Source organism: Melospiza melodia, chromosome 28 (assembly GCF_035770615.1).
Source record: "Melospiza melodia melodia isolate bMelMel2 chromosome 28, bMelMel2.pri, whole genome shotgun sequence".
NCBI classification, from domain to species: domain Eukaryota; kingdom Metazoa; phylum Chordata; class Aves; order Passeriformes; family Passerellidae; genus Melospiza; species Melospiza melodia.
The window spans coordinates 8,562,392-8,576,896 of record NC_086221.1 but is presented as its reverse complement, the minus strand read 5'-3'; the positions used below and the strand labels follow the sequence as shown (position 1 = coordinate 8,576,896).

The 14,505-nt window shown below is 53.6% G+C and overlaps 1 protein-coding gene across 2 annotated transcripts; it reads right to left on the bottom strand.

Moving 5' to 3' along the window:
- Positions 1-224: 224 nt before the first annotated feature.
- On the bottom strand, positions 225-13,756 carry CAMK1G (calcium/calmodulin dependent protein kinase IG). 2 transcript variants are annotated; one of them, XM_063177939.1, is made up of 13 exons: positions 13,505-13,756; positions 10,611-10,727; positions 7,931-8,059; positions 7,612-7,686; positions 6,515-6,653; positions 5,910-6,033; positions 5,343-5,418; positions 4,405-4,517; positions 3,496-3,574; positions 2,966-3,053; positions 1,951-2,555; positions 1,718-1,837; positions 225-797 (listed from the first exon to the last, which is right to left on the bottom strand). In XM_063177939.1, the coding sequence occupies exons 2-12, from the start codon at positions 10,700-10,702 to the stop codon at positions 1,741-1,743; spliced, it is 1,617 nt and encodes a 538-aa protein (XP_063034009.1). In that variant the 5' UTR covers positions 10,703-10,727; positions 13,505-13,756; the 3' UTR covers positions 225-797; positions 1,718-1,740. The 2 variants fall into 2 exon arrangements, with proteins under 2 accessions (XP_063034009.1, XP_063034010.1); XM_063177940.1 differs by having other exon boundaries at positions 1,718-1,834; positions 13,505-13,748.
- Positions 13,757-14,505: the final 749 nt, after the last annotated feature.

Sequence of the window (14,505 nt, the reverse complement as noted above, 5' to 3'; positions counted from 1 at the left end):
TGTACAACGTCCCTACATTTATGCAAATCAGACAAACACAGGCTCTCAGTCAAAGGTGAAGGCAGATGTCTTGTTTGATTTTCTGCCACAATCTGCTTATTTTCCACAGAACATTTTGCCAGAAAAACACCAGTGGGGGCAGGTCGGGGATGCACAGGGAAAGCTTTAGGAGGGACTTGACAGACCATTTCCATGTCAGATCTGTATGAATAACCAAGAGGCCCTTTACAAAACAAATCTCAGCTTTATTAAGCAAGTGTTCATTGTGCAATGACAGCCTCGGAGGGGGAGCTCAGACCTTGCTGTGGCATTGCCACACACAGGGAGGTTTCTAGCAGGTTCTGTCTCCTGTTGGGGCTGCACTGGGGGCTGGGCAGCTGAACTCCAGCGTGCCAGAGCCTGGGCCAACCAAGGCCAGGAGAGGAGAGGGTGAGGGCTGTAGAAACAAGGGAGCTGCCCCGGGAGTGAAGCTCTGCATGGCTTTGGTTTGTGGGGCTGATGCTGTGCGGGGCCTCGGTGCATTGACAGCTACACAGGGTGCAGGGAACACAAGCTGAGGATGCCCTATGAGAATGGACACTGGGGGTGGGAGCAGGAGCCTCAGACCTTCCCTCGCCTCCTCCGGACTGCAATGATCCAGAAGCAGCCCCAGCTGCCTGCAGGGATGGATCCTGGCACTGCTGTGCCCCTGGCCCAGCTGGTCACTGCCCTCCAGGGCTGCTGGCAGGGCACAGCCTCCTTTCTGCTCACACTGCCGGCTCCCAAGTGCAGAAAAGAGTCAAAGAGCCCTTCTGGTCCTGCAAGAGAGACAATTCCAGGTGAGGACGGGGCTTTGTTCCCCTGCTAATGAGCTGTGGTGGGGCAGGCACAGCTCGGGTCCCTTTGTGGCTCTCACAAAGGGCTGTCACAGCTCTGATTGCGGAATTGGCCTCTCTGGAGTCTGCAGTGGCTCTAACTGCGTTTGTCTGTGCTGTTAATCCACTGTGCTGATCAAACAGCCCCATCAGCAGAGACTGGCACAGGACATGAGAGCAGGGAGCTCCCTTGCTGTGGCTTTGGAGGAGAGCAGTGGCAGCAGGAGCTCACCTTTGGGACATTGCTCAGAGCAGGGCTGACAGCAGAGCTGCTCACTGCTCACACACAGAGCGTGCAGATGATGGCAGGGCTGAGCCAGGCTGTGCTCAAATGGGATCTAACTGCATTGTTTTACTCTGCTTTACAGAATGAGCCTCTCTTTTCAAAATGGGCTCTGCTCACAAAGACTTTCAAACCTGCCTGGGCCAAAGAGAGGAGCTGCCTGTGCTGAGCCCTTTGCTCATGGCCCCAGCTGAGACCTGGTGAACAGCCCAATCCCAGCTGAGGGACAGGTTTGCATCGGTGTTTTTCCCATTAATTAATAACATTAAAAGTTATTAAAAGCTTAGTAACATTTTCCTATTAGTCAGTGCAGAGTTTGGTGTGACAAACCCAAGCTTGGCTTCCTCTCTCAGGTTCCTGGGCAGCCTCGTTGGGATGTAAAAGCTGGATTGGCCTGGCCCTGGTGGAAGCTGAGAGCTGAGTCATGGCTGGAGAGGTGTTGGTGAAAGGATTTTTCTCTTGCAAAAACCCTGCATTTGTTTATTTCTGTACAGTCACTGTGCTATTTCTGCCTTTCCCTTTTGCCTGCCCTAATTGGATTAATTAGGAGCAGCTGAAGATTGGATTGCAGGGCACTCACCTCTGAGCATGTGGCTGCCTCCATCACATGATCAAACAAACTCCAGTTTGCCCAGTGCCACAGTGAGACGAGTGTTTACTGGTTTTCACTGGAACGAGAACCTCTGACTTGAAATGGCTGCTTGGGAATGGGTGAAAGAAAGAAGAGAAATTGCAATTATTGAGGATTGCTCTGTAGGGGAATTGTCTCCCGTTCCATCTGCTGGGAGTTCATGGAAGGACCTGGATACCTACTGGGATCTTGACGACTTTTTGAGCAGCACTGTCTCGGAGCAGGAGGACGCCTTGCTCTTCTCATGGCCCACACAGGAGGGGCTGCAGCCACAGGAGCTCCTGCCCGGGGGGCTGTGGCTGTCTGGCAGGGCCAGGCTGCTGTCCCTGGGCAGGGGTCCCTCCTCTGGGGGGCTGGGGGTGTCCCTGGGCAGGGGTCCCTCCTCCTCTGGGGGGCTGTGGCTGTCTGGCAGGACCAGTCTGGGGGTGTTTGGTAGGGCCAGGCTGCTGTCCCTGGGCAGGGGTCCCTCCTCTGAGGGGCTAGGGGTATCCAACAGGGCCAGGCTGCTGTCCCTGGGCAGGGGTCCCTCCTCTGGGGGGCTTGGCAGCTTTTCCTCCCCCAGTTCTGTCTCCTGAGGGGGTCTGGGTGGGTTTGAGCGCCCCTGAGAGGAGCCCTGAGCTGTGTCCTTGTCATCTCCTGGCGCTGCTGTTGGGGGGGTCCCCGAGGGGCTGCTGGGCCTGGGGGGCTCGGGGGTCTCTGGGGCAGGGACAGAGCCCTCGGCCGCCCCGTGGCCGCTCATGTGCAGCTTCTTCATGTGGTGCACGACGGCCGCGGCGTTGAAGGCTTGCTGGGGAGGGAGACAAAAGCCCAGTGAGCAGCTGGTGATGGCAGCACACGCTGTCCCCCCCCAGTGACACCAGTGCTGCCAGCACTGGCTGTCTGGGATGGGCACATTCTGCCACAAACACCACCTGCCATGGTTGCAGGCCGCTGCTGTGTTTGGAGCTCACAGCTGCTTCCAGCCCAGGGAGACAGGGAACAGCTGGGAACAGCTGGAAATGACCCCTCTGCTCCATGGCTGGGGTGAATCTCACTTTGGGAATATTGCTGCCATCACCCTGCAGACATGGACTGCAGGCAATCCCAGCTTTGGAGGATCCCAGGGTTTGGGTGCTCACCCCCCCCAGCTCAGTGCTGGCTGACAGCAACTGGTGTTTGCTGGTGAAATGGCTCTGGGCTCCAGCAGCAGCCACTTACCCTCCATTTGCTCTTTGCAAAGTTTTTCTGGATCTGAGCGCTGACAGATGGGTAGATGTCACGGTGAAGGGCTGTATTTCCATTAATCCTGCAGATGGAAGAGAAGAAAATGGGCTCGTAGGCAGATGGCATTTGTAAGGCATTCCACATTCTGCAGGCACCGAACTGCTTTGTACGTTCAATCAGCAATAATTAAACCCAAAGGAAAAACAGCAACAAAATGTAACACAAACACACACTTCAAAGCCTGGGAAAGCTCAGGGTGGGATTTCTCCTCTGCCTCTGTTTGTGGAGGCAAATATGCACAAATTGCATCCTTAATTATTCATGGTTTGCTTTCTGTGCACACAAGAAGGAGCCAGCCTGGAGATGCGGGGGAGGCGGTGACGGTAATGACGTTAATGATGTTAATGACGTTAATGACGGGGTGGGGGACACTCCTGTGCTGGGGACACTCCTGTTCCCTGCTCCCACAGAGCACAATGAGCACACTCAGTGACCCCTGGGACCCCCGGGCACCCCCAGCTCACCACGGGTGCCTCAGGGCCTCCTCGCAGGTGAACCTCGCGCTCGGGTTCTTCTCCAGGAGGTGCCGGATGAAGTCCTTGGCTGTTGGGAAAGGGGAAAAGAGAGAGGGATTATTGTCCCGTTACTGCCCCCTTATTCCAGAGCTGATCCCAGCAGAACATGGGCAATGCTGCTGGAGGAACAGCACAGAGGTCAGCCCCGAGGAGAGGGGTTTGTGTGGCTGCTCCAGGGGAGGTTCAGGGGCATTTGGGGAAAAATTCCTTCACTGAAGGAGTGGTCAGGCACTGGAAGGGGCTGGGCAGGGCAGTGGTGGAGTCACCGTCCCTGGAAACACTCAAAAAATGAGAGATGGCGCTTGGTGATGTGGTGTGGTGGGATTCACTCAAAGACTGGACTTGGAGATTTTTCCACCTTTAATAAGTCCATGATTACTCCAGTAAAGGAAGATTCTTATAGTGACAGGCTCCAGATGAAAAAACATCAACTCTGCATGCACCAAACTTCACTCTTAGAGTGTGTGAATTGGAATTGAATTATTCACCCAAAAAATAACTCTAGAAACCATGAAGTGAAAACTGAGCAGATTTAGAAGCTGCCCTGAAGAGCTCTTACATCTCTCCCCTTTTTTTCCCCCTCTGTTTTTCTTGCAGGAAGGATTGTGATGTTTGTTATTAAACCCCAGCACACCCCCTGCTAGGTTTGTTTGTTTGTATAAAAGATTGATGTTGAAATAAGCCGTGAGGATGCTGCCTGCAGTGAGCTCCAGGAGCAGCTCGGGCTGGTGAGATGGTGGCTGACAGGACAAAGGGAAAAAATGGGGGAGAAATGCAGAGTTTCCCTTCTTACAGAACCCCAGAATGGTCTGGGTTGGAAGGAGCCTCAAAGCTGATGCAGTGCCACCCCTTCATTACCTGACTCGGAGATATCGTCCCAAAACGGAGACTCGAACTCGTAGTAGCCTTCCTTGATCTTCTCAAAGAGTTTGGATTCGGTTTCCTCGTAGAAAGGAGGGTACCCACAGAGCCTGGGGCAGAGCAGAGACACAGGGGCCCTTCAGTGGCAGCCCAGAGTGGGCACAGAGGTGACAAGGTGTGACAAGGGTGCTCTGTCCCCTCCCTGTCCCTCCCTGCTCAGGGGATCAGCAAAGCTGCACAAAAGAGTTAAAAACTCCCCTGCAGCAGCAGCAGCAGTGAGAGGACAAAGCCACAGCTGGTACCGAGCTGAGAGTGTGGGAGGAAACGAAACAAAAAGTCCCCGGGAAGATGGAATGGTTTTTGTAGGGAGCTGGAGAAAAACAAAGCCGAGGATGAGGCACAGGCAGAGCAAATGGGATTCCTGTCATCTCCTCTGCTGTGCTCGATTCCCCTCATCCCTTTAATTTCTGGGTTTGGGAGGAATTCAGTGCTGTGCTCCACAGAGAAAGGGGAGGTCTGGGGGAGCTCCCAAACCCAGGGAAAAGGAAAAGGAGCCATTCCCAAACCCAGGACAAAGGAAAAGGAGCCATTCCCAAACCCAGGACAAAGGAAAAGGAGCAATTCCCAAACCCAGGACAAAGGAAAAGGAGGGAGTTCCCAAACCCAGAGCAAAGGAAAAGGAGCAATTCCCAAACCCAGAGCAAAGGAAAAGGAGTGAGTTCCCAAACCCAGGACAAAGGAAAAGGAGCAATTCCCAAACCCAGAGCAAAGGAAAAGGAGCAATTCCCAAACCCAGGACAAAGGAAAAGGAGCAATTCCCAAACCCAGGGAAAAGGAAAAGGAGCAATTCCCAAACCCAGGACAAAGGAAAAGGAGCAATTCCCAAACCCAGGACAAGGGAAAAGGAGCAGCTGCTGCTGCCCTGTGGCACTCACAGGATGTAGGTGATGACCCCGATGGACCAGCAATCCACGGCTTTGCTGTAGGGCTTCTGGGCCAGCACCTCGGGGGCTGCAGGACAGCAAAGCAAAGGCAGCCCTGAGCAATAATTCGTTATCCAGCACTGGGGGCAGCAGGAGTCACAGCCAGGCACAGCCCCATCTCCCAGCTGAGTTGTCTGCGGTTTTTGGCTCTTTTTAATGCCATTTTACAGAAAGAACCACAGACAGTCTCTGCCTGCATGCTGAGGTTTAACCACAGAGCTGATCCAGCCAGTGCAGTCTGGTGGGAATTAAATAAAATCCCATTGCATTAAAATAATTTTTATAATTTTTTCAATAGATACACTGCCCTTAAAAATTACCATCTTCTTTGCATTTTTAAAACATAGAGGTTTTTCAGTCCCTGCACTCATTTACAGGGTCTGTGCAGTGCCTCTGTGAGTCCCATGTTGTTACCCACACGCTGATGTATTTCTTTCCCCCTTCCAGGCATGTCCTGGATGTGCACAGCCCTTTCTCCAGGAACTCCACCAGCACAAACCCACTCCTGCCCCTGCTCACCCACGTATCCCGGGGTCCCACAGGCCGTGGACATGATCCCGTTCTGCTCCATTTTCGACAGGCCAAAATCCGTGATCATGATTTTGGAGTTCTCCTCGGGGGTGAGGTACAGCAGGTTCTCAGGCTGGGGACACATTTGGGGCAGGAAAATGGAAAAGAGGAGTGTGGTTACCAATTGTTGTGGTGCTGTTGTGAGGTCCCCAGGATGAGGTGAGAGATGAGAATTGACTCTGAGTTCTCAGCAGGCTGATTTATCATTTTATAATATTATATTAAAAGAAAATTATATACTAAAAAAAGAAGAAAAAAATCAGAAAGCTAAAAAAATTGTAATAAAAAACTTGCGACTGACCAGAGTCCCGACACAACTAAACAAGAATTAATCATTAATTAAAAACAATTCACATTGAACCAATCAAAAATACACCTGTTGGTAAGCAACCTCCAAACTACCATCAAATAATTATTGTTTACATTTCTTTTCTGAGGCTTCTCGGGAGAACAATCTTGGGAAAGGGAATTTTTATAAAATGTGGCAGTGACAGGGGGTGGAGCAGGGCAGGTGAGGGGCGGGGCAGAGCACAGGTGGGACAGGCAGGGCTCACCTTGAGGTCCCGGTGCACGATGCCATTCTCATGCAGGTATTTCACAGCTGTCAGCACCTGGTGGATCACCAGACTCGCGTCCTTCTCCGTGTACACTCCCCGCTCCAGGATCCTGTCAAACAGCTCTCCCCCAGACACCCTGTGCAGAGAAAAGGACTGGAATAAACACAAACAGGGCTTTTGTGTGAGCTCAGCTGAGTTCTGCTCCTCCCTCACCAGGTTTTGGGAGGCTGAGGCTGATGGGAGCTCCTGGGTGCAACGCCAGGCTGCCAGTGGGCATTGCTGGCACACCTGGGCACTCTGGGGAGCTTTGAGGCAAGTCCTGCTGGGGCTGCTGTCACAGACATCTTTTATGGAAAATCCTTTCCTTAGGATTTTTCCTCCTGAGAAGCTGGGAGGCCTCAGGAACAAAATGTAAGCAATTATTATCTGCTGCTGTGGAATGCAACAGGTGCATCTGTGATTGGGCCATGTTGGTCGTTTGTAATTAATGGCAAATCACAGTCAGCTGGCTTGGACACAGAGCCTGAGCCACAAGCCTTTGTTATCATTCCTTCTTATTCTATTCTTAGCCAGCCTTCTGAAGAAATCCTTTCTTCTGTTCTTTTAGTATAGTTTTAATGTAATATATTAGTTTTAATGTAATATATGTAATATAACTCCTTCTGCAACATGGAGTCAGATCCTGTCTCTCCCCTCACCCTCAGGCCCCTGTGAACACGGGCACAGTGCTGGTACCCAGCCCTGCCTCAGGCTTCCCCCACCAGTGGCCAAGGGTTTGCTCTGCACTGAACCTGCAGTCAGGCAGCAGCAGCAGCAGCAGGAGGGTGCTCAGAGCCGTTCCCTGCTGCTGACACGGTGCCCATTCCATTTCTAGAAACCCTGCGTGGCACAGCTTTAATTAGAAATACTTCTGGCTCTGCCCTGCTAAAGTGTCAGGAATTGATTTGCATAAATAGATCCAAATCGGGGTTCAGAAAGTCACTGTTGGCATGGGGATGGGCCAAGGGGGCACAAGGAATGCCCAGGTGGGTGCTGACATCCCACACATCCCCTGCCCCTCTGTGTGGCCCCAAAATGGCTCTGCTGGTACTCACAGCTGCATGACCAGGTAGAAGTGGGTTGTGCTCTCATAAATATCCTCCAGAGTCACAATGTTTTCATGCTTTATCCTGCAAAGGGAAATGTGTGTCAGAAACAAATCCTGGCAAGGGCAGAGGGGGGAAAAGCCAGCAGCCACCTTGCTTTAATCCCCAGGGAGAGTGCACTGGGGGCTCTGGGGCTGCTGTCCCTGCCCTGAATGGCACAGGGCCACTGCTGTCCATCCAATTCCTTTTGGGGCCCCATCAGTGGGGCCAGACCCTTTAAATACAGCCCCCAGCACATCAGGAACGCTCCTTGGGCTGTCACACTCACTTTTTCAGCACTGCTATTTCATTCTCCAGGCTGCTGTCCCTGTTGAGAGGAGACTTCTTGATGCATTTCAGAGCAAAGAGCTGGCCAGTGCTCTTCTGCTTCACCAGGAAAACTTCTGAGAAGGCACCTCTGCAGAGAGGGGAGAAACTGTATTTCAGGGGCATGGGATGGACTGACAGAGAGGGGAAACAGCACACAAAACAATGTGCTGGAACTTCACGTGGGTGCTGATTCTAAAGCTGGGGCTGTACTGGAGCAGCCCCAAACTCAGGGTGTTCAAGGCAAGGTTATGCAATGAGAATCAAACCCCACAATTTTTTCTGTACAGAAAATGTTCATTCTGCACAGCCCAGGAGGGAGCTGCAGTTTGGGCTGTGCCACCCAACGTTCTGCAGGTCCAGCATGCAAAGAAGCAGGAGAATTCCAGTTAATCTTTAATTCAGCCTTGTTCTGCTGCTGCTGTCCCCGTGTCCCCTTGGGGACAAAGTGACAGGGAGTGTCTGCCCCCCCCAGCAGCATCAGGTATTTATAACCTGCCTAAAACCCCAATCCAGCTTTGTCCTGGGGCTGAGCACGAGGCTGGGGCAGTGACAGTGACACTGGGCCAGTCCCCACTAATCCTCATCAAACCTTAATGATGCAGCTCCTTAATTGAGGCCTTAAATGAGGCTTGCTGGGAGGCTCAGGGCAAGGAAGGGCAGTGCTGCGGAGCCTGGGGGAAAGTGAAAACAACTTTGAGGTGGTTTTAAGTCCCAGATCTTCATTTTAATTCTTCAGAGAGCTGGAGCGATGCACGTGGGAAAAATCCCAATTTCTAATGTTAAATTCTCCTATTAAAGCAATAGTAGGAAATGAACAACCTACAAATCAGCTGCTGGGGCATCTGTTCTATATCTCTGTCCCAAACAGTTTATAATAATTATGCTCCTTATTAAAAATGATGAATCAACAAGTGGGCAAGGAGAGAACAAAGCTTTTTCTAACCTCATTCCCTCAGTGAAAGCTGCTGGGTAATTCAATTAATCTCTGAGGCTGACAAGGCTCAGAATTTGGAGGAGCTGCTTCTTTGGGAGCCTTTTCGTGGGCTCAGAAGTCACAGAGAATTTGTCCATGACAGAAGTTGCTGGTGGAGGTAATTCAATTCCTCCCCCACAACCTTGGGAATGTTTTGTTGTCTCATGCCCATGAATAGGCAAATGAAGCTGTTAACGCACAGGGAGGGATTGTACAACTCCAGCATCCTTGTTTTTGTTTCATTCCCCAACTGAGTCAGGGCTCCTGAGCTAAATATACAACTTGTTATTGTCGTGCTCTGCCGTGCCAGCCCTGACCTTGCAGCAGGAGTGGGCAAAAACCTGCCCTGCGAGAGAGGGTCCCTGGGGGCAGGGGGCTCTACAGGGAGGGCAGGGGGCTGCAGGGAGGGCAGGGGGATGCAGGGAGGGCAGGGGGATGCAGGGAGGGCAGGGGGATGCAGGGAGGGCAGGGGGCTCTACAGGGAGGGCAGGGGGCTCTACAGGGAGGGCAGGGGGATGCAGGGAGGGCAGGGGGATGCAGGGAGGGCAAGGGGCTCTGCGGGGAGGGCAGGGGGCTGCAGGGAGGGCAGAGGGCTCTACAGGGAGGACAGGGAGATACAGGGAGGGCAGGGGGCTCTACAGGGAGGGCAGGGAGATACAGGGAGGGCAGGGGGCTGCAGGGAGGGCAGGGGGCTCTACAGGGAGGGCAGGGGGATGCAGGGAGGGCAGGGAGATACAGGGAGGGCAGGGGGATGCAGGGAGGGCAGGGGGCTCTACAGGGAGGGCAGGGGGCTCTACAGGGAGGGCAGGGGGCTCTACAGGGAGGGCAGGGGGCTGCAGGGAGGGCAGGGGGCTGCAGGGAGGGCAGGGGGATGCAGGGAGGGCAGGGGGATGCGGGGAGGGCAGGGGGCTCTACAGGGAGGGCAGGGGGCTGCAGGGAGGGCAGGGAGATACAGGGAGGGCAGGGGGCTCTACAGGGAGGGCAGGGGGATGCAGGGAGGGCAGGGGGCTCTGCGGGGAGGGCAGGGGGCTGCAGGGAGGGCAGGGGGCTCTACAGGGAGGGCAGGGGGCTCTACAGGGAGGGCAGGGGGCTCTACAGGGAGGGCAGGGGGATGCAGGGAGGGCAGGGGGCTCTACAGGGAGGGCAGGGGGCTCTACAGGGAGGGCAGGGGGCTCTGCGGGGAGGGCAGGGAGATACAGGGAGGGCAGGGGGATGCAGGGAGGGCAGGGGGCTCTACAGGGAGGGCAGGGGGATGCAGGGAGGGCAGGGGGCTCTACAGGGAGGGCAGGGGGATACAGGGAGGGCAGGGAGATACAGGGAGGGCAGGGGGATGCAGGGAGGGCAGGGGGCTCTGCAGGGAGGGCAGGGGCACCTGGAGCTGTGCCTGGGGCTGGGGGCTCTGCTCCTCTTTGGGGAGGGTGAATCAGGAGCGGGAGCAGCAGCAGCAGCACCTTGGGCATCCCTCACCTGCTCCTGGCCTGGGACACTGAGGAGGGCTAGGAGGGACCCAGGGACACTGAGGAGGGACCCAGGACAGACCCAGGGACACTGAGCAGGACCAGGAGGGACCCAGGGACACTGAGCAGGGCCAGTTGGGCCTGGGGAACCAGGGCTGGGGCTGCTCGTGCCCAGGGACACAGGGACAGCAGCTCCTGTGGGTACTCACGAGCCCAGGGCCTCCATGAAGATGAAGGTTTTGCGGATGTTGCTCGTCTGCTTCTTCCAGGAGCCGCTGCCTTCCTCCTCCTTGCGCCCCATCTCCTCCAGAGTGGAAGCAGGAACGCTGTGAGGAAGAGGAGGAGGAGGAGGATGAGGAGGAGGGGTCACTGCCACAGTCTGTGTTTGCAGGGAGCCCAGGACCCCCCAGTCACAGCTGGGGTCAGAGCTTGGCCTGGGAGCTGTGAAATGTTCCCCAGACCCCAAATCCCATCACAGGATCTGGTCTGGGGACTGGAGTGACACTGGAACCTGAGACAGGGACCTGGAGATGGGGGAAAATCGATGTAAAAGTGACCCTGGGAATGGGGAGCATCCCTGGGAATGGGGAGCATCCCTGGGTGTGTGGAGCAGGAGGGGAGCCAAGGGCAGTGGGACACAGCTGAACCTTCAGAAGACAAAGCAAAATCTCTCCTGGATGTTTTTTACCCCATTTGGAAAATGCAGGAGTATTCAAGCAGAGAAGAAGCTCAAAGGTCATTTTCCATGAGAGGCTGCTTGGATATTGGATTCCTCCTGAACCTACTTTATCTCCCTAATTAGCACGTTTGCAGGGTGTTCGGCTCCTTGACACAATTTTTAAAGGTTAATTTAACATTATTGAAACCGAAATTGACTCAATTGTAAACAGCTGACGCTTTCAGTCCATGAAATCACCGAAGGCCTCGTGAACTTGACCTTTATTTACCTCTGGGTTTCCAATGCCTGTGGAACTCACAGAAACCAGCTCCTTCCAGAGCCCAGCCTGATCCTGCTGTCTGAAACCAGGGAAGGTCAAAAGTCCTTCACAAAAACGCTGATCAATCAGTAGAAATCTTTCTGCCAATTATTTTAAGTCCCTAATTAATGTTTTCTTTGCAGTCATCTGCCCATCCCAAACCTACAGATCTGGAATATCACAGAAAGAGAATTTGCAGGCAGAGACATTCACCTGGTGACGGCAGGTGAGTTTTATCCACTCTAAACAAATACCAGAGCTGGCAGGGTGGTGCTGAGTGACAGGGAAACTGAGAGGAGCTCCCCTTGCTCTCCCTGGCTGCTGCCAAACACAGAATGTGAGGTGAAAAAGGAGAATAAAATCCCCAAGTAGGTCAGGCTGGCCCTGGGGACCAGTGGCATTTTGGGCTCTGTGCTGGAGCCTGTCCTGGTTGGGAGCAGCTGATGGGACAGAGGGAACAGGGCAGGGAGACCCTGCTGGCCTGGCAGAGGTGACAGTGCCAGCCCTGGGACTGTGGACACTCACTGCTGAGATTTGGCCCATCAAACCCCGGGGTTCAATCCTGGCTCATTTCAGTTCCATTCCCGGAGTATTTTGATGTTTAATTCATTGTGAATTCAACAAGTTCCCTGTTTTAAAGGGACTTTGGGCCTGGGGACAGATCCCAGCCCTGGGATGCGCACAGAGGGCACCCAGGGGCACCCAGAATTCACATTATTTTAAAGGACTATTTAAATAATTCACATGATTTTAGCCCCTGATCCCACGAGGGGCTGGGGTGCCCTTGTGCCCGTTCACCTCCTGGCACTGCGAGCACTCCGGTGTGCCAGGGTTGCATAATGAGATTGAAAAGCTCATTAACCCATGCAGGTGAGACCTTGTGGGGCTGAGAGGGCAAAGCTCATTAACCCATGCAGGTGAGACCCTCTGGGGCTGAGGGTGAAGGGCAGAACTCAGCTTGGCTTTGTGGAGCCTCCCCTTGCCCGCCATAACAACCACAGCAACAGGCAGGGCTGCACCTGGGCTTGCAACCTGGACAGAGGATACAGACAAGTGTGATATCAGAAGATAATAACCAAGTGTGACATCAGAAGATAACAAACAAGTGTGACATCAGAAGATAATAACCAAGTGTGACATCAGAAGATAACAAACAAGTGTGACATCAGAAGATAACAAACAAGTGTGATATCAGAAGATAATAACCAAGTGTGATATCAGAAGATAATAAACAATTGTGATATCAGAGGATAATAACCAAGTGTGATATCAGAAGATAACAAACAAGTGTGATATCAGAAGGTAATAACCAAGTGTGATATCAGTGTCTGACCTCTGGGCTCCCCTCAGCCTGAGCCAAGCCCTGCTCTGCTCTGCCTGATCCAGCTCGACCCTGCTCAGGGTGCAAGGGCTGTTCCGATGACCTTGGTCAAATCATTCCCGAGGAAATCTGCTCTGCTCCCCCGTCCCACAAACGCATCTGCAGGCAGCCGCTGCCCCTGGATGATGCTCTGCATTAGCAGAACGATTGTAAGTCGTGATTAATGCTCTCGTGACAAACTTCCATGGGCAGGGGGAGCAGACATGCAGCTTGCGGGGCTTTGCCTTTGCAATTAGAAGTTTATGGGGAAAAAAAGGGGAATGCAAATTCAAAGGGCTTTGATTTTTAAAAGAAATACAGCAAAGCAAGCAAATCTGCATGTGAATGAACAAATGAATGAATGAGTGAATGAATGAAGTGCCAGGACAGCCGCCGTGTTCAGGGACAAAAGAACAAGAAATCGAAGCCACGAGCTCGCCATTAAAAACAAACCCACATCAGGGCTCTGGAAGCCCCTCCACAGCATCCATTCCAACTTGGGGAACACTGGAAAATGTCCATTTTCACGGGAAATATCCCAGATTCCCTACAGTACTCTGGATGGAAAATGTCAGAGACAGCTTTCTACGAAATCACCGAACACAACACGAGTGCTGGAAGATCCTACAGAGGAGCAGCCCTCTGGTGTTCTCCCTGCTACAAGATAAACCCAATTTCAATCAAAGCAGGCGAGCGGGGACCCCACCTGCTTCACCGAGAGAGCAGGGACGGCAAAGGGCTCGTAAGGAAAGGGAATTGCGCTTACCCAGGTCAGCACAGACAGAGCTGCTCCTGCCGGCGGCTCCGCTCGGCGCCGTCTGCGGGGATTAGAGCCGGGGAGGAGGAGGAGGAGGAGATGGAGCCGAGATGGTAACCAGGGAGCCACCAGGGAGCCACCAGGGGCACGGGGACAGCGCTGCAGGGCTGGGCTCCAGCGCCACCAGGCTCAGGGCTGGACCGGGATCTGTCCCCACCCAGTGCCACCAGGCTCAGGGCTGGGGCTGGGCATGCAGCAGCTGGCACTGCTGACATCCCCAATAGAAATCCAGGCTCCCTTCCTCACCCAAACAACTCCTCAGGGCTTGGAAACCACTCCCATTGCCCTGGCACGGGCTGGCACTCCTGTGGCACTGCCCTGGCACGGGCTGGCACTCCTATGGCACCGCCCTGGCACTCCTGTGGCACTGCCCTGGCTGTCCCAGCAGCAGCTCCAGCCTGAGCAGGGGATGCTCCTCACCGTCCCTGAATGGCACAAACCCCAGAGAGCAATCACTGGGCAGAGGTTAATCGCCATGCCCCCAGTTTGGGGCTGTTTTACCCCAAACAACGCCTCTATTCTGAATTTCAGATCCTCCCTGTGAGTGCCTGCCCAAGCACAGCGCGTATGAACAGAGGAAATATTAATAATTCTTTGGATCTTTTCAGTGCTGTGGGATTTTTAGAGCTGGCAATAACAACTTTACTGACTGCATCCTCAGTTGATTCACACTGCCATCTAGAATAATGCATGGGAAAAGTCCATATCATTGTGGAGTTTAGTTTTATGGCAGGGATAAATCAGCTCTGGGGCAATACTTGAAAATCCCATTCTTTTTCTGGGAATATTTTCCCTCAGGAGCTCGGTCCCAAGGCAGAGGCTCTGGGGTGTTGTTCCTTTGCTGCTCGGGCTCCATCCCAGGGATTTTGGTCAGGATTCCTGCAGGTGGCTCTGAACGTGCAGCTTCCCTTTAGGGCAAGGTTTGGGGGGAATTTCCATGGAATTTACCT